Here is a 26,337-nt window from a genome sequence, read left to right as displayed (position 1 = left end):
TAAAAACAGGAGCTTCAGTGATCTAGTCATTCAACTCTGTGTATGTTAACTTCTTCATATCTAATTGAGACCTTACCAGAGTATACAAAAGGCTTTTTGTGCACCTCCAACCTGTTGGTTGCATTTAAGAAGGTTACCTGCTTGCCCCTCAATCATGGACTGATGCACTGAGGGAGGAGGAACCTACCAAACACGGGGAAAAATTGAATCTGGATAGGAATAGGATAGGTTCAACTGATTAAGGTAGTGAGCAGCTGAGTCTTCAATCCCTTTGTGGCCTCATCCATCCCTATCGCTGTAACCATCTTGAACCCTACAACTGTCCAATAACTCTGCATTCTTCTGATTCAGGCTTCTTATGCATCCTCCACTCTGTTGGTGACCGTGCCTTCAGCCTTTTAGGCTCTACACTCTAGAATTCCCTTCCTAAACCTCGCCACTTCTCCTTTGACCCTCCTTAAAACTCACCTTGTCAACCAAGCTTTTAGTCACCCCATCTAATATCTTCTTTGGCTTGACATGCATTTTTGTCTGATCGTGCATCTGTGAGGTGGCGTGGGGTGTTTTTCTATGTTAAAGGCGCTTTTATAAAATGCAAGTTGTTATTGAGTCATACAGACAAGCAAGGTTCCATGACTGATCCCCACTCTGTTGTTAGCTGATCTCAAGCAGGCATGCTACAATTAACCTCAACACCTCTGGGTAGGAAGGGTAAAATCATTCAGAGCTCGAATTCCAGAGTTCTGTCTGCTGGAAGTCCATGTGTGGATGTCAAGTGAGGACAAGATCAGGTTCAGCTGCAATACCCCCAGTGGCCAAATAGTCTGCCAAGGCTCACACACAAATAATCAGCATTGGGTGCAGTTGTGGTGGCTGACTGGTAACGGCGGAGGCGGAGCCCGAGCCCAGCAAGGAGTCATCCCTTCAGCATGTGGGCGGGGGGGAATTGACAGGGAAAAGTTTGTCAAAAAGAACCATTCCACCATTTAATGCACAAGAGATTTTATTTATATAACAATTACTGATTAAAAATATAAATAAAAACATTCAAGCCCCAAATTGATTTTTTCTCTATTTCATGATCAGTGCCTCTAAAATAAAATGGTCACAAACTCAGTACAAAGACTTAGAAAAAAAAGCTGGGATGCTTTTTATAAACATAAACAATATATTACAAACATCAATAATTCAGACTGAAAGCAAGTAAAGAGATGCTTGTTGGTTTCTCCGGCTGGATTTCAGCGCCATCGGGAATCCAGGTGAATTAGCAATTAATCAGCTGGACAGTTACACTAGAAGTGCTTTAAAAGGTTTTAATCATCTGAAATTTAAATAGTTATAAAACAGTCCTGAGTGCTGTGTTAGAGATGCAGCTCTGAACAGTAATTGCTGCTAATTAGGCGGAGATGCCTTTCACACATAGATTAGCTCAGTCAGCTCCAGGTGGAGATAGAGCAATGCAAATGTTAAGACAAACCCAAATAACACTTAGACTTCCATTGCTATTTACAAAGAGCGAAGACTTCAAAGCCCAAGTTGCTCAACATTTTAAAAGATGTTAGTTCAACTTAATCACTTCCTAGTTTACCTTTGGACACTCAAACTCTGGCTCAGCAAGAGATTTAAAATCTGTTTTGACATTGCATCTGGCAATAAAAGGGATGCTGCTGCAAGAGAAGATTCAAAGAGGGTCCCAACGGCATGTCCCAAATGACCCTCCCTTGTTGACAGGATTCATACAAAATGAAATCCGCTGTTTCTCACTGTAAAACAGCCAAATTGGTGCTGCTCAAATGTACAGCATTAAAATCAGAATTTGAAATCCAAACTATTTGGTGCCACCTGTGATTTTGTTCCTCTCCTGGCCTCTATGGCTTACTTCCATGCCGGAAGTGAGCAATCTTTGAGCAATTAACCTACTGTTGTGACTTGTCCAGTTGCGTACTTTACTTCCCCAGATTTGGCTGGCAAAATAAACCAGCAATGTGGTAGGGACAGAGATCCTATAGCATAGGCCGTACAGCAGTCGTACACTAGGATGGAGGGCTGATAACGTGATGTTTCTGCCGCCTTAACCATTGATGTGGCCAGAAGCTGCTTCCTGAAAGTTGTAAATCTTTTAAAATATTCAATCATTGAGATCAGAGTGCACCCAGTACGAGTGTGGCAATCAATGTCTTGGAGTAGACATTGGTGGGGGTGAATAAAATTAAACATTTCCAGTTTAATGTTCTTTGTGAATTCAAACACCACAGCGGTAACTTCCAGATGAAGATGTCAGCTCTGCACACCTTTATTGAAAATGTGCACAAACACCTATTTACTTTTGTAAAGACATACAGCTTGAGCTATGCAAAAGATAGTTATAAAATACATATCAAAAACATAATTATCACTAAACTTATGTTCAGACATGTTCATCTGGAATCAGCTGTGTTTTTAATTGTGCCCCAGAATATTAAATTGGAAATTTAAAAATATTTTGCACTGATATTCAGACAATACTCCCCACCACTTATGTTCTGCAGTCTCCAATTTAAACTATTTTGTTAAATTTTTTAAATCATATTTTTCCCCCTCCCCAAGTCTCTGTTTTCTTCCAATGTCCTTTCCAAGCCCCCTAATTCACTCCTATTCCACGGCCCCAATACCAATCTTCCATCTCTCTCTCCCTCTCTCCAATCGTCTTCTTTCCCAGACGTCCCAATGCACTTCCTCACCCTCTGTCTATTTTCCCCTTCCGCCTCCAGATTAGAAATCTGGAAAGGGGGCAGGGAGAGACCGGAGATCAGGATCACACAAGCTTAAGCAAAAGCCTTGTTACCTGATCATTCATGTGATCTCCTGGCCCAAAAAGGAAAATGTTGAGTCCTAATCTGGGAAGAAAGTGAGCAACTGAAGGCCATCGGGAGAACAAGTGAGGGTCGAGACTGGTCAGTGGAGTGCTTCAGTCCTTCCAGACTGCCAATGGAAAGCTCATACACATACATTCAACAAGCGTTAAGAGCCTTCAAACACAAGACATGGTAATAAAATCTTCCTGTCCTATATCTGTCTGGCCATTTGAATCCGGAGTTAAATGGTCCAATACAACAAAAGACACCAATTACATTAGGCTGGTCTTGCAAACACAAACCGTGCAAACACACTAATACAAAAAAGGTTCCGAGTGCATTATGGATTGAACATTCTAATATCTGATACTCTGTATAAATACATTTAATGTTTTCTAAGCTGGCTAAACTCAAGGTGTCAGTTTCTCTCATTCCCCATTTCTTTCTCGTCTCCCCGATGCCCTACTTTCCATACGTGTCACTTCCTGTTGCTAGGAAGACAGATAGCCCAGGTTGTGCACAGTTCCACACACAGTTAATAGTGCTGCTTGGTCAACTCTGGACGAGGTGTGCTGGAACCTCGCAGGTAGGGAATTTTGCGTTCTTCTTTTCCCTGCTCCTGCTTTTCCATTTCCCTGCCAGATGGCCAAGACCGGTCAGTTTTAAGGCTTCCGCCTTCTACTTCATCGAAGCCCTGCTGCAAATGTCAGTTAAGACTGGGACTTATGGGTCTCCCTGCCCGAGAGTCCGTTAACTAATTTTGTCGCTAACAGATCATCTCAAAGAGTTATAAATATCAGCAGATGCTTTTCTAACTTTTGTAATGCGGAAGCAAAATTATTTACCTACCACAGAACTGGGGCAATCTAGTGAACCTGAAACTCTCAAAACCTGAATGACAGGGTTTGAGGATTACTTCCAAATCCTACAGAACATGGATAGGAGCATAACATGGATTCTGTGCACCAGCCACCCATAAATACCTCCTAGCGAAAGAACAATCTTCCAGACAATGAACAGGGCCAGTGGTTAGGACCAGTGGTTAAGCCCTGTGACCATTCAGATTTAATGTGTACTAATCACAGGCCAGAAATTTATCGAGAGAGTAAGTGAGATCCTTAGAGACTTAATCAGCTCTGTGGTTTTACGTGAACTTCAGCCTAAATTTCCGAGTTTTACCGATGTTGATTTTTTCCTTCAATAAGTGTAAATTACATACAACAACATCCAGCACATACAGAGACTGAAGACTTGGCTCTGTCTGCTATGTCGAGAGGTCAAGAAATGTGGATTTGATCCAGGCACTCAATCCATTCCAAGGCGAGACTCACATTTCACAAGCCAGCCTTTTATTTCTCAGCTTTTACGCTATGTCCAGGCTATTCTTGGTCGGTGGCTTGTCTAATAAAATACAAAACAGGAGCAAAAACAGTCAAGTCTTACAACATTTTCACTTTAAAGACTGGATAGTTCAGAGGTTCAGTATCACACCAACGTTCCCTTTAATTTATGATGTTTGGTGCGCGGTCCCTTTAAATTTGCAGAACAGCTGGTGAGCGCCGGGCGCGGGACCTCCTGATCGCTGCGCAGCCGATCGCGGGGAAACGTTGTACCACACTGGATGGTACACTTGCCAACTGAGCCACTGCGGTGCTCCAGGCATCCATTTTCAATGTGTATAGTTACCTTAGGTTCATATCCTCGCTGCTGCATCAGCTTCGCCTCATGTTGAAGCATCTCCTCATACCGTCTCTCTGCAAGCCTTTCCTCATTTTCCTCCTTCTGTTGCCGGTGCAACTCTTCCAACTCCTGCCTCCTCTGTTCTTCAACCTACATTAAAAACAAGAAAAAAATCATTACAGTTAGGAACAACTGCATTTACCAGTCCAATGTTATCCAGTACATTTGTTTAGTATTCATCGATAGCATGAAAGGCCAATATCCAATGTTGGGGATTACAATAAGATCTCTGGACTTTCAGTAGATCTGCAATACCTGCTACTGTAATATTACTAACGGGATCAGGATTGATCATTGACTATGTTTCCACCCCCTTTCTTGAAGATGCTGGCCTGGAAGATGAGGGCGGGGCAGGCGGAAATATAGCTTCAGATTTCTTCCCCTCTTTCTGCTGTGGGGGCCGTTTTTGGCTTCTCCTCATTGTTCCATCAACTCATTGCGTGAAGAAACGCGGGAGTGAACCTAAATCCGACCACTACTTGGCACTGTGTTTTTCCCCCATCTGACTCAAAGCCAATTTAGCCTCTGTTGATGCAGTGACTGAAATCAGCTAGCATCGCTGACCACAATGAACAATTTTTGGAGGTATTTTTGGTTACATGGCTGTTCTCAACATCTCTAGGGGACAATGCATTACACAGTGTACAGTGAGCCACTTAAATGTGCAACAATGTATGTATCTCAAGGGCAATTAGGGATGGGCAATAAATACTGGCCTTGCCAGCAACGCCCACATCCCAGGAACAAATAAAAGAAAATACCCTGTACAAACATCCATTAGGAGCGTAGTCAGGTGATTAATGCCTGTATATCAATAGTTTTGTGGAACAAACCTGTGCTGCCAGCTCCTGCTTGCGAGCAGTTTTCACCTCCTCCTCCTCCTCCTTCTCGCGCTTTGTCATTTCCTTCACTTCCTCTAGCTCCTGGATCAGCTCCTCGCGACGCTGCACAGATTCCTCCTGAGCACGCCGATTCATCTCAATCTGCTCCAGGATTTGTTGCTGTCGGCCTACAAGTACCTAACAAGAGGGGATCACATTAAATACTGCTTTTACTGCTCCTGACTACTATTCTCTATTTGAAATAAATTGTGCTCGACAGGTGAGGGACGCGTGACCCTTTCCAGTTTAGGATTTCAGGTCAGGTAAAGCCCCTTTTAATCCACCCCAACAATGTATCTTAACCCCAACATCGTAAGATGCACCCCAAATGCACAAGTGCGATATTTTTCCATTTCTCACACCAGTCAATCTGTGACCTCTCTGAGTGACGTTACAGTTTAATAATATTTGGTCCCCTCCAAAACTCTGGGGCAGTTTTGTCTTGACCTCATTTCGTACCATCAGCAGAAGAGACCTTTGTCTGACCATTTGCAGCCATCTACACAGTTTCTCCATGGGTTCCATCAATCTCCTGGCACAGTAACAGTGGAAAATCGGGAGAGCCCCATAGGAACTTTCAGACCAACATGCTCATAAGAAACTGTACTTGTAGGAAGAATCTCATGTATGACTGTACAGAAAGGATGTAGAGATGCCAGCTGAGCTATTCTTTTGGCATATATTAACATTTAGTAACCGTTGAGTTAATGCAGGGCGAGCAGAGAAGTTGTCTACGGACGCTGTCTTAGGCACTGTTCAATTCTCTGTCATTCTTTCCTGAAGCTCCGAAGGGCCCCAGCACCCCAAGGTACCTGGTCCAAGTGACCATTCTTCAAAGTCAAAACAATGAGCGTAGGCAATGTCCCCACTTCTGTGGCTCCAATAAAGGGTGATTGGATAGCAATCAGAAGTCATTGATTTTTCAGCCCCCTAGCCTGGAACTGATGAGGCCAACAGTAGTCAGCCAAGATTCTCTTTGTTAAATTGCCAAATAGCAATGCTGCCATCATTGCGACGGCAAAAGTATCAATGGGGCTCCTTTCATTAGAGCACAGAAAATCAAGAGGAGATCCAATAGAGCTGTTCAAAATTATGAAGAGTTTTGATAAGATTAATCAGAAAAAACTATTTCCACTGGTAAGTCAGTCAGTAGTTGGAGGGCATACGTTTAAAATCATCGCTAAAAGAACGAAGAGAGGGGATGGGAATATTATTTTTATGCAGGGGGTTATTAGGACAAAGAATGCCCCACCAGAAACAGTGGTAGAAGCAGAATATATAATAGCTTTTAAAAGGAAAGTGGATTAATATTTGAAAAATAATAAAATTGAAGAGGCTACAAGAATGGGACAAAATGGACACCTCTTTCACAGGTGTGATGGGTAAAATTGCCTCCTTCTGTGTTGTAAATCAAATATTACTAGCTGGTATTTAAATATGTTGGCCTGCCCCCCTTGTCAGTAATCAGTGACACTTCATAGTCCTTACTTTAAAACAAAACTTCATCACTTCTTCGGGTTGTCTACATACCATGGACCGTTCCCTAGCTGAAAGCAAAGGCAGATGACTTGTCTCCAGCCTGGCCAATGTCGGGAGTTCTGGGAGGGGTGCACCTCTTGGGTTATTTTCTCCCTTGCTCCCTATGGGTAGATACCTGCCCTTTTTACTCCGCCTTCTACTGACAGTATGACCAAGAGTAGTAACTTACAGTTTGGGGAATTATAGGTGTACATCCATGTCTCACCATTTTGTACTAAAGCATCGATCAAAAGACACCTAGTAAACTAGCTAGTACTGGACATTTATTTTGGAGAGTTTAATGTTTGTAAAGAACATGACTAATTCACAGGACCACATTCATAGATACAAAGTGGAATGTACATAAACACCAACACTGCATTTGTGAGGCTGCCTGAATCTATTCTAAGACATACCATTTACACAGCCAAATACCTGATATTTTCAAATAATTAACCTTTGGAAAGTCGAGGGAAGAATGTGACTGCCTACCTCCTGCATTAAACGCACTCTTGCTCGTCTCTCTCTCTCCCACTCGTCTTCTCGTTTCTGCCACATACGTTGGGCCTCCTCCCTGGAATCAGAGGGATTTTTTTCAAACTTAAAAGCCCATTTGTGCATCCTATAATTTCAGTACACCGTTACATTCTCTGACTGTAATGAACTACTACACATTGTCACTGCTAAGTGCTGCATTGAAAATTGAGAAAATAGCCTCTTTAAAGGGTGTAACAATTTTAAAATAATAACCCTCCCCCCCCCAACCCATTCCTAGGACACAAATGCAGCCATGTCACATTCTATTTATAATGCTTGTAGGCTCTCAACTAAAAAAGAAATTAAATTATTTGTAGTCCAAGAAAGTCTGTTGAAGTTCCTTTCTGATTTGTATTGTGACATCATTGTCACGGAAACAGGGCTTTTGTTTCGAATTAGATGTTTCCTTCCATCGAGTAGGAGAACAGAAACATACTGATTTCATGAAATTTAAACAGAATATAGATTTTGATTTAGAGGAATACTCTGGGATAAGAACCTTCGATGTCAGTTCAATATATCCCAACACGAATTCTTATTTAAAATCACATGTTCACTACGACAGCTCTGGCTCCTGAATAATTGTCATTGTGCTTCCGACTCTAGAGACAAAAGGAAGACATCTTGCCTTCACCTCCAAGCAATCTGTGCTGCTGGTTATAAGTCACAGACAACTGGGGATGCAGCGGGTGGGAACGAGTGCCCGGAGTCAAGGTGAAGTAAAGACTCAACATATTTCCATGGCTCGCTGGGAAAAGCAGCAGAAAGTGCATTCAATTGGGACACTGATCATAATAAGGTTTGTTAAATAAAAAAGTCCACTTATAAGTAATAGTTCTATTTTGCAATTTTGCACTTGCAAGCAAATAACTACAACTGGAGAGCCTTAGCCTGGAGCACCCTTTTGCCAGAAGCCTCCAACGCCTGATGAAAGTATTCAATAGATATCATGCTCATGCAAATTGAAGATTAATTAATTCATGCTCCTGTGTTAAGGAGAGGACAATACAATGATCTCTCTGTCCTTTTCCTTCCAGTACAATTCTCTGCCAACCAAATAAATGGAGCATTATCTGCACAAATGACCAGGAACAGACCTGAATACAGTGTCCAATTCCGCCTCACGCTCTCTCTCCAACTGCAGCTGCTCCTCAATGACTTTTTTCATCCACGCTGCGTCTGCTACAGCCCGTTCACGCCTTGCTGATTGCAGTTGTTGGTCCACCTCTTCTTTTTCAATCAGAGATGCAAGAATTTGGCGATCCATCTCCTGCAAATTGGAAAAAAAAGGTACAAAATAGAGAGCTGCACAATTCAGCAATGACCTTTGTGAGGAAGGGGTCCAAATAAAATGTGCACAGTACGTGCATAAAGAATGCTTAAATGAGTGATATTCCTTCACTGGCAACAGAATCACTCAACAGTACAATGATACGTACCACCCGTTATCCAGCAATCAGAACAAAATACACAGCATTCTGCAATCATTTCCAAGAGTATTGTTCTCGCTGCTAATCCAGACTTCCATTTGAAACAGGGGCAGGAATGTGCAGACTATTCCCCCAACCACGTTGCCTGACCTTTTGTCACTGGATGCCTGTCAACTCATGATAGATGACAATTGCCTCTTGAGCATTCGTCATCATTCCAGTTGATTTGAAGCTGTACCCAGGTGCATTAGTAGGGTGTCAGAACAACCCTGCTTAAAAAAAAAAGCATGAAGGCTGGCACAGTGCATTTGAGCTCCAATGTGTTGTACCAGGGAATGGCAGGTGGCAGATCTACACCCACAAATCCCCATGAGGAGGCCTCCTCGTCAGCTGTGCCATCACAGAGCGGTATTAGTAAAAGGCAATGTACTCTGCCACTGGGAGGAACAGTCACCCTGACCGTTCTCAGTCATGTTAAGTGACCAGTTACAGTGACAGGCGATACATCCACCTCCCTGCCCTTCTCATTCAAGGTACAGCAAAGGACACTGGGAGAAGATCAAATATGCAGGAAACTCTCTTTTAACCGGCTCCTAAATAACTGGAAATCTCTCTTAACCGGCAAAATTCAGGAGTAGGTTCAGGTAAGTTTTACTTTATATTAGTGGCCGTGTAACCGGGGTTCCTGGACCTGTGGCCATGTAACCGGGGTTCCTGCACCTGTTGCCATGCAACAGGGACTCCTGGATCTGTGGCCGTGTACGGGGCTCTCGTACCTTAGTAAGTGTACCTCTCTGTAATCCAGACTTTTTGATCAACCGGCACGACACCGGTGCCGGATAAAAAAAAAGTTTCCTGTACTTCGAAAGAATAGAAACAAAATAAACCAACTCACACATTTAACGAATTACTCCACTTGTACTGTACCGATAACTGATGGAATGAACTTCTCATTCTTAACACAGTCCATTTTTATTTAACTTCATACCACACTGTCCTGCGTTACTCGCAGCTCTTCCTGAATCTGCTGCGCATGTGTCCTCAAAGTCCTCAATCCACCAAGTGTTGTTAACTGTAATTTAGAGTGCTTTACTCGGTCTTTTCACTGAAACCCACACTTGTTAATAAATATTTATTTTCTTTCTCTCATCCTCTCCTCTGAACAAGAAGTGTCAAGCAGGCTATTTAACAAGGGTGGGCATCACACCCAAGCCTGACCCTATCCTCGCCTATAGGTAGACTATTAATGAAATGTTTGAACTTTCCGATTTTACAGTGCAGGAGCTCTTACCAGCTCTTCCTGAATCTGCTGGGCCCGTCTCCTCATCTGTGTCTTGTACTGACGGTTCAGTATCCGGCTGCAAGAAGGAACAACGGAAGTTAGCATGTGGAAGCACTTTCTGCACAAAGGAAAAGACCGAAGTTTGAGAATTAATTCATTAAAGCAAAAAAGAAACAGTGGAAATTATAAGCTGAATCTGGTGGCAGAGTCCACTGTGACACAAGTTGGTGGGACGCAAGCCTCCCCCACCCCTGAGAAAGGAGTGATTATCCTCCTTGGAGCTTTCTGTAGCATTTACCATGTATTACAAATCCTGACCTGAGAAAACCTTGGAAAGGATAACTCGAGCAGTATCAAGAGGCCGGTTCGAAACAGCATATACAAAGCAGTCATAACAGAATCCATTGACTCAGCCAGGAAAAGGTGTGCGGCATGAGGAGAAGGGGAGGCGACACCTAAGGTGGGCAAGAAAATGACTGACAAATGGGTTAAAAGTAGCTGCAGAGAATACAAGATTTTTTTTTTTTTAAACAAACAGTACAGTGCACTTTAAGCTTGTAAACCACAGTGACAACAACAGCAATTTACCCAAACATGAGGCCAGAATAGGCCCCAATTTTACCTCCAGGTGGATTCCCCACTCGGGCCAGAGTTAAAATTACAGTCGGGTCTCAATGATGTCATCGGGCCACAACATGCATATGTAAAGAAGGAACAACAACAGAAAATGCTGGAAATACTCAGCAGGTCAGGCAGCATCATGGAGAGAGAAACAGAGTTAACGTTTCAGGTCAATGACCCTTCGTCAGAACAGTTCTGACAAAGGGTTACAGACCTGAAACATTGGCCCATATTTTCCGATCGGAGGTTCCCTGCGTGCAGATGCCTCCTATCGGGGAAAAACCTACGCCCTTACCCGAGGGCTCCAGAGGTCCGGACTCTTCCGCTCCTGGGCCTCTCCTGGTGCACGCGCGCACAGAGACCCAGGTATCCCGGGGCGCAGGCGGTTCGCAAGCGTCCCTGAGATCACGTCGGCCAGGCGAGCCAATGAGAGAAGGGAATCCCCCTTCATACTTTAGACAGATAGACCTGTCAAAAGTATGAATGGGAATCACTGAAAAAAGACACTAAAACATTAAATACATTTTTTTTTTAAATCACGTTTTTAAAATGAGTTAAAATTACATTAAATTAAATATTTTAAACAAAAATTTAAATTTTTGAAAAAAATAATTGAAGTTTTTTATGGGGCTAAAATAAATTTACCTTTTTAAAAAGTATATTTACATTATAAATGATTTCAAAAATTATTTTTTTTACTTTTTTAAACTCTTATGCTGGTAAAAGCAGTCCTTCCGCCTGCTTTTTACCAGGCGTAAGATTTTTAATGGTTTTCTGCGGGCGGAGGTTCTGCAGAAAGTGGAACTCTCCACCCGTGGAGGCCCTTCTCCAGGGCAGGCGTCCGATCTGTCAAGAGGATTCTTGGCAGATCGGAAATGCATGTCTGAAACCGGCACTTGCGAGGTCCCTACGGGTGTGTACACAGCTCGTACACACCCGTAGGGATCGGAAAATACGGGCCATTAACTGTTTCTCTCTCCACGATGCTGCCTGACTTGCTGAGTGTTTCCAGCATTTTCTGTTGTTGTTTCAGATTTCCAGCATCCGCAGTATTTTTCTATTGTATGTAAAGAAGGACCCCTTTGGCATCCGGGCGCGTGTCCTTGCTGCCTGCTCAGGAGAGCAGGTTAAAATTGCAGACGTTGCGATCATGGCAGCTTTCGGACAGGTAAGAGCCAGGGTGATTTTAACTGCCCACCCGCCAGGTTTCTGCTGAGCGAGCGGGGTTAAAAATTGCCCCCTATGAACCTATTGCCATACAATAACAGTCATTTTTTTTTACAATGACTGTTGCAGCCATTTTATGAAAAATTTGATTACATTACTTATTTGGAACACATGCACTCAAGTAATGCAGAAATAAAATCACAATAGTGCAGTACAACACACTGAAGACATTTTTAAGTGGGCTGGTGGAAGACGAAAGAGAACAAGACAGTGAATATGGTGTTTTTGGAAAAGTTTCAAGAAATCAGATTGACATTATCAGATTAATAGGAAGAGAGAGCAGAACTAAATAAAAGATTATTGGGAATAGGTGTAGGCAGGGCGGTCACACGGAATGTCGCTATTCCAGTACCACTTTCCCAATTTTGGCTGCTCTGACAGGAGGAGGTGCCTGCTGGAGGCAAGATATGATTCGCAAATAAAAGAGCACATTTCACCAGAAAGGGTTGCCACCTCTTACTGGCCACTTCAAGAGGTCTAGGAGTAAATGATCTGCCCCTCGTCCAAGGGGGACGTAAAAAGATGATCTTTAAAAATTACTGCGAGAAATCTCCAAAGCAGTCAGTAAGTAAGTAACAAGCCAACTAACAATACTCACCCCAGCTCAGATTTCTTTCGTTGCTGCTCCAACTGTTTCCTTTCCTCTCCCAGCTCCTCCAGCTCCCATTGCTGTTTCAACAGTTTCTCCTGTTCTGCCTTGAGATTCTTGGCCTGAAGACAGCAGACCAACCCTGGATTAAATCAGAACTCTACAAACACCCACTGGCAATGCTAATGCCCCTTGATGAAGGCAAACAATTCTTGGAACACCCTCCTCTTCACATGCAAAGGTTGGAATTATTGCATGAATCACAAAAACCTCCATCGCTCCCCTAATGTCAAGGATAGTTCACGTGCAAAAGGACCGGAAGTTATTGCCTTGAGCCAAAGAGGTTACCAAGGGCTACTGAAAGGCAACATGAATGATACTAGATGTAAAACTTCTTAAGGGCAGATCAGACTGAAAGAGGTAACTAAAGATGATCCACATTTACATGTTGGTAGGTTATTTGACCACACAGGGCATCACAGGCATAAGAACATAAGACATAGGAGCAGGAGTCGGCCATTTGGCCCTTCGAGCCTTCTCCGCCATTCAATAAGATCATGGCTAATCTTCGACCTCAACTCCACTTTCCCGCACTATCCCCATATCCCTCGAGTCCCTTAGTATCCAAAAATCTATCGATCTCTGTCTTGAATATACTCAATGACTGAGCATCCACAGCTCTCTGGGGTAGAGAATTCCAAAGATTCACAACCCTCAGTGAAGAAATTTTTCCTCATCTCAGTCGTAAATGGCCGACCCCTTTTTCTGAGACTATGACCCCTGGTTCTAGACTTCCCAGCCAGGGGAAACATCCTCCCTGCATCTGCCCGGTCAAGCCCCTTAAAAATGTTATATTCAAATACTGTCCTGAACTGAAATCCACGCATTCTAGCAGAGGTCACTGGATATCAATCAGAAGTAGCAACACAGGATAAATTTCCCCCAGACGCGCAGAGATTAACTTTAGCACCCCTACCACCTCGCTTTTTCATGTTTGTTCAGCAATCTTGCATGTTCTCCTTGGTTTTAGAACAGTACTAACCTGTAGATTCTTTGCCCGCTCCAGATTGCAACTATACTATTGTTCCATGGAAACAACCAGTGTTACATAGCCAGTGTAAATCCCCAGACACATGGAAGCTATTTATATTTACAATGGAGAAATAATGATCTATGGGGAAAAAGTCAGCTGCCAGAAAATTACTTGATCAGAATTTCATGAATTAGTCTATTTTTCTGTCCTAAAAACACACACGCATAAATCAGTTTTGCCTGAAAAATTGAGATATTGCATTACATTGATATCTCACACAGCTCCCAGTCTTACCACAGAAAATCTAACCACCTCCCTTGACATTCAACGGCATTACCATCAGCAAATCCCCCACCATCAACATCCTGGGGGTCATCATTGACCAGAAACTCAACTGGACCAGCCACATAAATACTGTGGCCGCAAGAGCAGATGGAAGGCTGGGTATTCTGTGGTGAGTGACTCACCTCCCGATTCCCCAAAGCCAGGAATGTGATGGAATCCTCTCCACTTGCCTGGATGAGCGCAACCCCAACAACACTCAAGAAGCTCGACAACATCCAGGACAAAGCAGCTCACTTGATTGGCACCCCATCCACCACCTTAATCATTCACTCCCTCCACCACCGGCACCACTGTGCCCACAATGTGTACCATCTACAAGATGCACTGCAGCAACTCGCCAAGGCTTCTTTGACAGCACCTCCCAAACCCACAACCTCTACCACCTAGAAGGACAAGGGCAGCAGGCGCATGGGAACACCACCACCTCCAAGTTCCCCTCCAAGTCACACACCATCCTGACTTGGAAATATATCGCCATTCCTTCATCAGTGGATCAAAATACAGGAATTCCCTACCTAACAGCACTGTGGGAGGACATTCACCTCACAGACTGCAGTGGTTCAAGAAGGCAGCTCACCACCACCTTCTCGAGGGCAATTAGGGATGGGCAATAAATGCTGGCCTTGCCAGCGACACCCACATCCCATAAATGAATAAGGAAAAGTAATTAACCCTACTCTAGTGAAAAGAAACTGGCAATATAGTACTGTGCCATAGCATCTGAAGGTATGTAGTAGGTTTATACCTTCAGTTCCTCGTCACTTTTCTCTTTAGTATACTTTAGTTACATAGACTTTATCACATTCAGACAAACTATGAACAAAGCCACAGCTGTTGACTGGTAAATGAGTTAATGGCAGCAATTCAATATCACAGTTCGGGAGATATCATTGTCTGCTGTCAGTCACTGGAGATATCAACAAAACGAAAGGTCTCACTTTTTCAGGCAAACATTTATATAGCGGTGTTAACTATGCGTGAGTTTAGTATGGAAACTTGGATCAACGCAGGAAGACCCTGATTTAGTCATTTACTTGAAGCTGTGTGATGTGGGTTTTTTCCAATTGATCAGCATTTCCCAATTGTAAATATCAATCGTTGTGTGTGTCTGGGGATTTATACTGGCTACACAGATCACCCTTCCGTTAGAACCAACAGAATACATCTTACACCATTACCTACATATCCAAACCAGAAGATGGCACCCGGAGGTATTGTTCTTTATATGGGTCTCCCAGAAATTGTAAACAGAAAACGCCCATTTGACCTTCAGCTGCACCATAAAGCATATCACACATTAAGAAAATATATCTTCAGCAACGACACAGCCACCAATCAACACAGTAAACATAGGAGGCCTATACTAGTCAATTAAAATGTTCCTTCCATCATTACACATGTCTTTCAGCAGTGTCTTCAAGTCTATTAATATGTTTGTACTTTCCCCCCCCCCCCCCCCCAAGAGAAATCAAATGATTTCATTGTTTCAGTTTGTGCCCATTGTTTAAACAAGTTGACAGCTTTGAGGACTTTCTCTTCTCTCCTTATGCCTTCTTATTTCCCTAGTGTTTGCATGTGTTGTAGCATCACAATGGCTGACTAAGCCAGCCACTAGGAAGTGTGTGAGGGACAGCTCAACTTCCAATCCACTCTTCCGAGTAGTGCATAGTTTCTGTTTGGTGATCTCCCACAGCAGCACACCTGGAATCCAACGCATCCCTATTGCCATTGCACGGCAGAGTGTTGCTCAGTCCATTATATCACACATCCACCTAGATTTATCCAACTGCCAGCATAATGCATGAGTGACAAAGTCACAATGTGTTATTTGATTGGGTCTGCCCATTGAAAAAAATTCCGTCCTAGTGGATCCGACACAACTCCTATCTTTTGCATTAAAACTATTTATACAGGCCTAAGCAATTTGGTTCTTACCTCAACCTCCCTTAAACGCAGCTCCTCCATTTGCTGTCGCAGAGTCTCTGCCTGCTTCAAGTCTTCCTGTCTTCTCCTCTCCTCTTCCTGCTTTATTCGCTCCATGGCCTGCTTTCGTGCAACTTCATATTCATTCTCTAATCTTTTCTTCTCCTCTAACTCTGCCTCTTCTTGCTAAAAGAATTGCAAAAGCAGGAGAGGCAAATAAATGTGTTGTTTCCATTTTGTCACCGACCCTTTAAGCCAAATTTCTGTTACTTCCTTCTCTACCTCTGCAAGATTCAATTAGAAGAATAGAATTGTCAAACCAAGCACCTCCCTCTTAAAACCCACCTCTTTGACCAACCTTTTAGTCACCTCTCCTCTCCTAATACCTCCTTCTTTGGCTCGGTGCACATTTGTGTCTGATATTGTCCTGTGGCATCTGAGTCAGATTGTCAATTTAGTACCAACAAGTGTAAAATGAGGGGCCAGTTTGTGTTGTAGGTCCCTGCACAATTTATACTGCTCAAACTAATTTCAGATGCAACCTTTACAGGCAGTAGATAATGGAGGCTGTTATTGCATCAATCTAGATTTAAATCCAGGTCCTAGAAATGAAAGGCTAGTATCTAACCCATCATCAAGTTCCCCTAAATACATTAAGATTTTTTTTTAAAGAAAACAAAATTGTTATATCAATTTATGTTTAATATGTCTGATCATTTAATTCATTAAACTACATTTAAAATTTCAAACTAAAAGTTCTTAATTAATGTAGCCATTTGGAGCATTTCCCCATAGGGAGTTTGCACCTTTAAAGGGATAGACAAGTTAAAAAAACAGCTCCACTTCAGCAGCAGCCTTCCTCTAAGCAGTTCCTTACGCCCATTATGAAAGGGCAATTCGGACAAAAACACCCCTTTATTATTAATACATTGCCTGTTATAGACTAATGTTCTTATTATAAAACTGCAGAACCTCCAACTCTCAGTCAGCAAGTTCACAGGAGATCCCCTAGTTCGATATAAAAACAATTGTCAGTATAAGTCTCACACACACACACAAAAACAAATATATATCCTTCAGCAAAATTAGAAAATGCTAGATGCACAGCAACTCAGACAGCATCTAAAAGAAAAGGTTACTGTTTTAAATGGCACCTTCTGCCACAGTCAAAAAAGAACCTTATACTGTATATCTCATTGAAAATTAAGATATGAACACTTGACTCAACTCACAAGAGCATGTCAAAGGAGTCCCACAGAAGCTATGTTTCTCTACAGTGGTCTGACCCTCAGAAACTGAATGTTGTATATTTCTTTTATTGGAGGCTATCACAGTTTGGGATTTTTTCTGCTAATTTTTCCACAGCACGGGCGGGCGGCAGCAGGTTTGATTAGCAGCTCTTCTGGCCAACTCCTAGATAGGATGAATGTTCAAGGAACCAAGCCCCAACTTCCTGAGGGGACAGGAGGGAAGTGAAGAAAGATCCACAGGTTTTTTTTGAGGCAGGAAACTGGAAGGCAGTCAGGCCCAACAAAGGTTGGGAGTAGTTTAGAACGCAGGAAGCTGTTAGAAATGACTTTGTTTTAAGTTAAGATGTGGGGAAGCGAAGCATCTTCATTATTTTGTATTATTACACAAAGGTCATAGAGTCATAGAGTTTTACAGCACAGAAAGAGGCCCTTCGGCCCATCGTGTCTGCGCCGCCCATCCATCCCTGTCCAGTCTAATCCCATTTTCCAGCATTTGGTCCATACCCTTGTATGCAATGGCATTTCAAGTGCTCATCCAAATGCTTCTTGAATGTTGTGAGGGTTCCTGCCTCTACCACCCTTTCAGGCATTGAGTTCCACATTCCAACCACCCTCTGGGTGAAAAAGTTCCTCCTCAAATCCCCTCTAAATCTCCTGCCCCTTACCCTGAATCTATGCCCCCTTGTTATTGACCCCCCTACTAAGGGGAAAAGTTCCTCTTTGTCTACCCTATCTATGCCCCTCATCATTTTGTACACCTCAATCAGGTCCCCCCTCAGCCTTCTTTGCTCCAAGGAAAACAACCCCAGCCTGTCCAGCCTCTCTTCATAGCTGAGGCGCTCCATCCCAGGTAACATCCTGGTGAATCTTCTCTGCACCCTCTCCAAAGCAATCACATCCTTCCTATAGTGAGGCGACCAGAACTGCACACAGTACTCCAGCTGTGGCCTCACCAGCGTTTTGTACAGTTCCATCATAACCTCCCTGCTCTTATATTCTATGCCTCGGCTAATGAAGGCAAGTATCCCATATGCCTTTTTAACCACCTTATCTACCTGTTCCGCTGCCTTCAGGGATCTATGTACATGTACACCAAGGTCCCTCTGACCCTCTGTACTTCCTAGGGTCCTACCACTCATTGTGTATTCCCTTGCCTTATTTGTCCGTCCAAAATGCATCACCTCGCACTTTTCAGGGTTAAATTCCATTTGCCACTTTTCCGCCCATCTGACCAACCCGTTTATATCGTCCTGTAGCCTGAGGCTTTCCTCCTCACAATTTACCACCCCACCAATTTTCGTGTCATCTGCGAACTTACTGATCATACCTTTTACATTCTCATCCAAATCATTTATGTAGATCACAAACAACAAGGGACCCAGCACCGATCCCTGAGGTACCCCACTGGACACAGGCTTCCAGTCACAAAAGCAACCTTCGACCATCACCCTCTGCCTCCTGCCACTCAGCCAGTTTAGGATCCAACGCGCCAAGGCACCCTGGATCCCATGGGCTCTTACCTTCTTGACCAGTCTCCTATGCGGGACTTTGTCAAAAGCTTTACTGAAGTCCATGTAAACCACATCCACAGCATTTCCCTCATCCACCCCCCTAGTCACCCCCTCGAAAAATTCAATCAGATTTGTCAGACATGATTTACCCTTGACAAAGCCATGCTGACTATCCCCGATTAATCCTTGCCTCTCCAAGTGGAGACTAATTTTGTCCCTCAGAATTTTTTCCAATAATTTCCCTACCACAGATGTTAGGCTCACTGGCCTGTAATTCCCTGGTTTATCCCTGCTACCCTTCTTGAATAATGGTACTACGTTAGCTGTTCTCCAGTCCTCTGGTACATCCCCTGTGGCCAGAGAGGTTCTGAAAATTTGTGTCAGAGCCCCTGCAATCTCCTCCTTTGCCTCCCACAGCAGCCTGGGATACATCTCGTCTGGGCCTGGGGATTTATCCACTTTTTGGCCTGCTAAAACCGCTAGCACCTCCTCCCTCTCGATGCTAATATGTTCAAGTATGTCACAGCCCCCTTGCCCGATTTCTATGTCTGCATCATCTTTCTCCATAGTGAACACAGATGCAAAAAATTCATTTAAAACCCCGCCTACATCATCTGGCTCTACACACAGATTGCCACTTTGGTCCCTAATGGGCCCTACCCTTTCCCTGGTTATCCTCTTGCCCTTAATATACTTATAAAACATCTTAGGATTTTCCTTTATTTTGCTCGCCAGTGTTATTTCATGGCCCCTCCTCGCCCTCCTAATTTCTTTTTTAAGTATGCCCCTGCATTTTTTATACTCCTCTAGGGCTTCTTCCGTCTTTAGTCTTTTGTAACTGCCAAAAGCCCCCCTTTTATTTCTAATGCATTTTTGTATATCCCTTGTCATCCAAGGTTCCCTTTGCTTGTTGGTCCCACCCTTGACCTTTACAGGAACATGTTGGCGTTGTACTCTCTCTATTTCCCTTCTGAAAGTCTCCCACTGTTTTGATGCGGATTTTCCTATAAGTAGCTGCTCCCAGTCCAATTTGGCCAGATCCTGCCTTATCATATTAAAATCGGCCTTCCCCCAATTTAGAACCCTTATTTCCGGGCCGTCTTTGTCTTTTTCCATGACCACCTTAAATCTCACCGAATTGTGGTCACTGTCGCCAAAATGCTCTCCTACTGACACTTCCACCACTTGCCCGGCTACATTCCCCAGAATTAGGTCCAGTACCGCCCCCTCTCTTGTTGGACTTTCTACATGTTGGCTCAAAAAGCTCTCCTGGATGCACTTTAAGAATTCTGCACCCTCTAAGCCTTTCACACTCTGACTATCCCAATTTATATTGGGGAAGTTGAAATCCCCCACTATTATTACCCTATTATTTTCGCACTTTTCTGAGATTTGCCTACATATCTGTTCCTCTATCTCCCCCTGACTGTTTGGGGGCCTATAGTACACTCCCAGCAAAGTGCTTGCCCCCTTTTTGTTTTTAAGTTCTACCCATATGGCCTCATTAGAGGAACCCGCTAATATATCATCCCTCCTTACAGCAGTAATTGACTCCTTAATTAATATTGCAACACCCCCTCCCCTTTTACACCCCCCTCTGTCTCGCCTGAAGATTCTATACCCCGGAATATTGAGCTGCCAGTCCTGACCCTCCCTCAACCATGTCTCCGTGATAGCAACAATATCGTACTCCCATGTGTTCAACAACAACTTCAGTTCATCCACCTTATTTGCAAGACTCCTTGCATTAAAATAAATGCCTTCCAGCCCTGCCATATTCTCCTTTGCCTTCCCAGCTGACTTGTTTTTCCCTCTGTATTTGGCTGTAAATCACCCCCTACTATAGCTCCACTCTGTACCCCATCCCCCTGCCAAGTTAGTTTAAACCCCCCCCAGCAGTGCTAGCAAACCTCCCCGCAAGGATATTGGTTCCCCTCTGGTTCAGGTGTAAACCGTCCGACTTGTACAAGTCCCACCTTTCCCAGAAGCAGACCCAGTGATCCAGGAAACTAAAGCCCTCCCCCCTGCACCATCCCTTTAGCCACGCATTCATCTGTTCTATCTTCCTATTTCTATACTTACTAGCACGTGGCACCGGGAGTAATCCAGAGATTACAACCCTTGAGGTCCTGCTCTTTAATCCTTCACCTAGCTCCCTAAATTCTTGCTGCAGGACCTCATCCCTCTTTTTACCTATGTAAGTTGTACTAATTAGAGATAAGTAAATACAATCATAACTGTTGCTCTGTAAGTTCATGTGGTGTGAAATAAAGCAGCTTTACCATTTGCATCTGGTTTTATCTCACCAAGTGTTTGCTTGATCTGCCTTTGGAAAGGTTGAAGAAACATGTGTGACAGATACAAATATCCAGTTCGGATTACAAGGGAATACGATTGTTACACCCCTGGGTTATGTTATCGTACCGTTAGATAGTGGGCAGTAAGGGCACACCCCTATGCTAATGGAAGTGACTAGTACCACTGTACCCGAGAAAATATCCAAGGCATGACCCTAAACTTCTAACTAGATCCATAACCACATTTTGTGTCTGCATCACTGTATTGTTTGGTTAGGAGGTTGGACGATCTCAAACATTAAAATATGGTTTAATTACCTGCTGTTTTTCCGTGATCTGTGAACACCAGCTGCCTGTCACATGCGTCTTGTGCAAATCCGACTGGATCTGTATTCAAAATAAATAACTAGAAAATTGATTGTCAACAACTCCATTATTAGTGACTACCAGGATGGTAGAAGGCGAACTAGATAGACCGTGGTCTTTTTTCAATCTAGCAATTCTTATGTTCCTAATAATATTACAATTTTAAACAATGCTGTCATTGTAAAGAGGGCTCCTAAAAGTGGTATTTGTTAGCCTTCCTGCAACAGGCTCCTATGCCAAACTAACTTAGGTCTCTAATTATGGTTCACATTGCACCAAAAGATGTTGTGCAATCATAGCAGTTTTTCCAAGCTTATTTTCAGAGCACCTCAACACACATACTTGACTTTAGCGATGAGCCAGTACCGAGTTCAAATAAAATTTCACTCTAGCAGCATTCTTCATGAGCTGAAAAGTGCAAAGGGTCCAGCTATTCCAGGCTGCTACAACTGACATCCTTCACTGCAAAAACTAGCCTGACTCTCCCATTATAAACTCCGTGTGGAGTCAGAACTGTCAGCTGGATTTGTTGGTTTGAATTTGATAAAATCCAGTACCAAAGGAAACATCAAGTCTCAGTGCTGCTCCTTCATAATAAGCAACTGATCCCCGCTGGACAGCAATGCAGGGACCCAACTTTAAACACAAAGGAAGTTCTTCTTGGAAAGTAAGAGACCAGCTAGAGAGCTGGGACAGTGGAGCTGAGCCAAGAGGCAAAATAACGATATACTGAAGCCTTCATATGTAATTTTTTTTGACCAGTCTTTTCAACTTCAAAAGATAGTGACTCCAGTTTCTATTATTAATAAAATATACTTCAGAACCCCTGGGCTAGACAGCGTGGAAAATGTAGTCAAAAGTCCTCATTCCTGATCACTATCCGGTAACCCCTGCTAGAAAGTGCTCTGGTGGAGACACTAGACAAAGAAAGGATCAGGCTTGACCATGCTGCACTACCCGAAGGTTGATAAACCTACCGAGACTCAACATCTTGGCTCATAAATGAAGAATAGTAAATTGGATGAGATACTGGAGAGCTGCCAGTGCAAGTGAACCCATAACCCAACATGAGTTCCTTCAGGGAAGGAGGGGAAAAACTCTTAAATAAGAACAATGTCTACTAAGACCGGATGGAGCTTTCTTAAAATTCCTTTTACCACTGTTGCTTATCAACTTCCACAGAAGATAGACTACATCAGCCCACACTACATTTGAACTGAAGCCCACCCCTCTTACAACCACATCGTTTTTTGCCAAAAATTCACCTCACAGCTTGGTCCTGGATCTCGTGCAAGGGCCAGAAGTCCTTTTGTTTCATGCTGCGGAGTTCTGAACTATGAAAGAGAACTATTTGGGCATGTCTGATATATCATAACCTTAACCTGTATTGGGGCTTTGCTATCATTGAAAAAAAAAAGACAAAAAACATAAAATGCCCATTGCCCCTTCTCAGTATAGTCTCAAAGGACTGTGTTCAGGCTGAAGCTGCTATCCACCAGAGACTCCCAGGTATCGACAACTGGGACAGATGCCTCAAGCCAGCTTTACCTGCTCGGTGAGATGGCCTCCCTACTCACTTGACGCAGTTCTATATTGTTCTTCTTCCAGTGTTCATACAACAGCTCTTCAGCAACCTGAGAACAGAGGCGCAGAAATGTTTAGTGCCAATTACATAGCATCCAACATCATTTTCCAATGTCAAACATTGTTGTAATGGCGGCTGCAAAACTAAACTGCCAGCAGAAAAGAAGCTACTTCACTCTAAGGAAATCAAGGTGTGAATATTTCTGTGTGAAAAGCTCTGTTCACTGTCCCAGAAGCACCACAATTATAGCAATTAAACATTTGCCCATTTTAAGCAGCTGGGTTAGTTAGCAGCTGCAACATAAACATGAAGGATTTATAGATCAGGGCTCCCTTGATGGCTCAGTAAATGTGGTATTTAGTAATACCCACCAGGACGGTACTAGGTCCTATCCCTAGTCTGCGCGGAGTTAGGTGATCGCAGCCTGGGTGCCAATAGGGGCATTCCAATTTATCACAGTGCCCCTGGACTTGGAAGGAGAAAAGTCAGCCAAGATTGCTAGCCCGATTGCTATGAAGTGACTCCTGCTGGAAAGTGCACTTATGTGGACATCGGGTGAAGAGAGTTTCTGGCTTGGCTTTGACAGCACCCCTTCTTGGTGGATGAATAGCCTACTGACATTCAGAGCCTGAAATTCCTCTTGATTAAAAGTCTCAGAGCCAGAGTGATCTCCTGGACTACTTTTAATCACCTAGATGGGTTGGAGAGGAATTTCCCAGATTTTCCCCCCCCCAAATTGGCCTGTGTTTTTTAACCTCTTCCTGGAGATCACATTCTTTCGGGTGAGGTGGGGAGTGTATACGTTGTGATACACAAGGTACCGCAATTGTGTGGGACACAGGCTCGATGGACCAGAGGATTTTTACCTGTCCATCATCATTCCTATGTTCGAGAATGCCTATTTTTCTCTGTAATTAACTACCCATGAATGGAATTGTAGGAATGCACAGCTTTAAAAAAAAAAACAATTTCTGAGCTTGCAATTTAGCAAGTCACTAATTATGGGCAAAAACAGACATTTTCTTTTATTTTTGTTCAGAGAAATTTTGACTCTCTCTGACCTGGCTCTGCTAGAACTGAACCCCAGCACGAGTCATTGCCTTCATAAGAGAAGGGACGAAAACCATAAAGAAGAAAAATCAGCATAATATTCCAACCAACTACTGCATCCTCCCGCAAATATCCTTAAGCTGTTTATTTTATTTCAAGTGTGAGGGCTTTTCCCAGTTGAAATGTAGCACATGACACATAACAAGGCGCCAAATTTTGTCCAATAGCACTCCATGAAGCTCCTTTGGGTGTATTTACTACATTAACAGCGCTATATAAATGCAAGTTGTTGTTGTTGTAAGGGGCTCTAAGGATATCACAGACCTAATCTCTATTAGATTTCAACCTGTAACTCACTCCTAGGCATCCATTATTCTATATATAAAGCCACGCAAATGCATTGATTAGATTACACACTGTAGATCATTCCCAGGTATCCATTATTCTTTTTTAATGCATTGATTCGATTACAGCCTGTAACTCATTCCCAGATATCCATGCAACGCATAGCCACTTGCAGTCCCTGATGTGTACACCTTGACACTGAATGTCATCAGGGTATTCCATCGGGGGGGTGTAACAACCATGCCCGATGTACACAAGCACACTTTCCAGACAAGGACGTTGGATCAGCAATGACAAGCTGGCTGATTTCTCCCCCGCTTGCCTTACCCACCAGTGCCAATGGCCACTGTAGCGCCTCAGCTCCTATTTGACGGAGACCAGCTAACTCAGCACAGATCAGAGACCTTCTTGGTCAGTATGGCTCAAGTCCACACGAGGTGGTGCATTTATTTAGGCCACCTGGAAGCTCCAAGCCGGGTGTTTACAGCGAAACCCAGTTCCTACCTTTTTCCTGCGCTCCTCGCGGGCAGATTTCAGTTCCTCGGTCTTCTCTTTCGCCTCCTGGATGAGGGAACCTGCGTCCACCCTTAGATCACGGAGCTCTGCTTCAAGGAGATCCTGTTCCTCTTGCAGCAAGCTCTGTAGCTTTTTCCGTCGTTGCTCCAGGCTACGCAATTTTTCCTCCTGCTGGCGCTTCTGGTGGTACGCTGCCATACTGCCAAAGAAAGAAAGGTATGCCTAAATGCCCACGTCTTACAGCCAGGAACAAGATTACAATCCAATAGCTCTGGTGTCCGTGCACTTAATTTCCAAACTTAATACCCAGTCTCAACTGATATTTACTCTAGGAAAAAAAGTTACATTTATTTTTTTTAAAACATGCAACAAAGGTTTTTTTTGTACAAATCGAGGCAAGCTAGGGAAATAGATCATTTTCACATTTTTGGACTTGGTCACCATCGCACGTTTGTGGGTCACACAAAATAAAGCTGCTTAACCTGCACCAAACTGCCTTAATGCCAATCACGTTAAAATAAAATTCAACCCCTACTGTGCCAACATGACATTTCTATTTCCCAGGGCCAGCCAGCTTTGTGGCCTTTCTCAATGAGATTGCAGATTAAATGACATAGCAGGTGTCTTTTTCTCCTTCTTAGGCAGTCCCTCGGAACCGAGGATGACTTGCTTCCACATTAAAAATGAGCTCTCAGGTGACTGATGAGTCCAATGCGGGACCTACAGTCTCTGTCACAGGTGGGGCAGATGGTGGTTGAAGGGGCGGGTGGGTGGGGTGCTCCTTACACTGCCTGCGCTTGGCTTCCGCTTGCTCCTGGCAAAGAGACTTGAGGTGTTCGGCGCCTTCCCGGATGCTTCTCCTCCACTTTGTGCGGTCTTGGGCCAGGGATTCCCAGGTGTCGGTGGGGATGTTACACTTTTTCAAGGAGGCTTTGAAGGTGTCCTTGAAGCGTTTCCTCTGCCCACCTGGGGCTCTCTTGCCGTGCCGGAGCTCTGAGTAGAGTGCTTGTTTTGGAAGTCTCGTATTGGGCATGCGGACAATGTGACCCGTCCATCGGAGCTGATTGAGCATGGTCAAAGCTTCGATGCTGGGGGTGTTGGCCTGAGCAAGAACACTGACGTTGGTGCACCTATCCTGCCAATGGATTTGCAGGATCTTGCGGAGGCAGCATTGGTGGTACCTCTCCAGTGCTTTGAGGTGCCTGCTGTACATGGTCCATGTATCACTGCTGCTCTGTAAACCATGAGCTTATTGCCGGGTTTGAGGTCCTGGTCTTCAAACACTCTTTTCCTCAGGCGACCGAAGGCTGCACTGGCACACTGAAGGTGGTGTTGGACTTCGTCGTCGATGTCTGCCCTTGTTGACAGTAGGCTCCCGAGGTATGGAAAGTGGTCCACGTTGTCCAAGGCCTTGTCGTGGATTTTGATAATCGGGGGGGGGGGGGGGGGGGGGTGCG

General features: G+C 43.8%; 1 protein-coding gene across 1 annotated transcript in view; it reads right to left on the bottom strand.

Moving 5' to 3' along the window:
* Positions 1-985: 985 nt before the first annotated feature.
* tchp (trichoplein, keratin filament binding) overlaps positions 986-26,337 on the bottom strand; it is a 29,217-nt gene continuing 3,865 nt past the window's right edge. The window contains exons 3-13 of the mRNA XM_085961329.1: positions 24,869-25,079; positions 22,962-23,018; positions 21,337-21,405; positions 15,973-16,146; positions 12,669-12,781; positions 10,232-10,298; positions 8,608-8,780; positions 7,466-7,547; positions 5,408-5,593; positions 4,521-4,664; positions 986-4,235 (exon numbers count right to left, since the gene is read on the bottom strand). Coding sequence (XP_085817455.1) covers positions 4,203-4,235; positions 4,521-4,664; positions 5,408-5,593; positions 7,466-7,547; positions 8,608-8,780; positions 10,232-10,298; positions 12,669-12,781; positions 15,973-16,146; positions 21,337-21,405; positions 22,962-23,018; positions 24,869-25,079 — 1,309 coding nt within the window. The 3' untranslated portion in view covers positions 986-4,202. The remainder of the gene's footprint in view (positions 4,236-4,520; positions 4,665-5,407; positions 5,594-7,465; positions 7,548-8,607; positions 8,781-10,231; positions 10,299-12,668; positions 12,782-15,972; positions 16,147-21,336; positions 21,406-22,961; positions 23,019-24,868; positions 25,080-26,337) is intronic.

This window comes from Somniosus microcephalus, chromosome 19, assembly GCF_052327205.1.
Source record: "Somniosus microcephalus isolate GS21.2 chromosome 19, FLI_Smic_1.0, whole genome shotgun sequence".
Taxonomy (NCBI): domain Eukaryota; kingdom Metazoa; phylum Chordata; class Chondrichthyes; order Squaliformes; family Somniosidae; genus Somniosus; species Somniosus microcephalus.
Note: the sequence above shows the minus strand (reverse complement) of the source record. Positions and strands in the feature narration are given on the sequence as shown.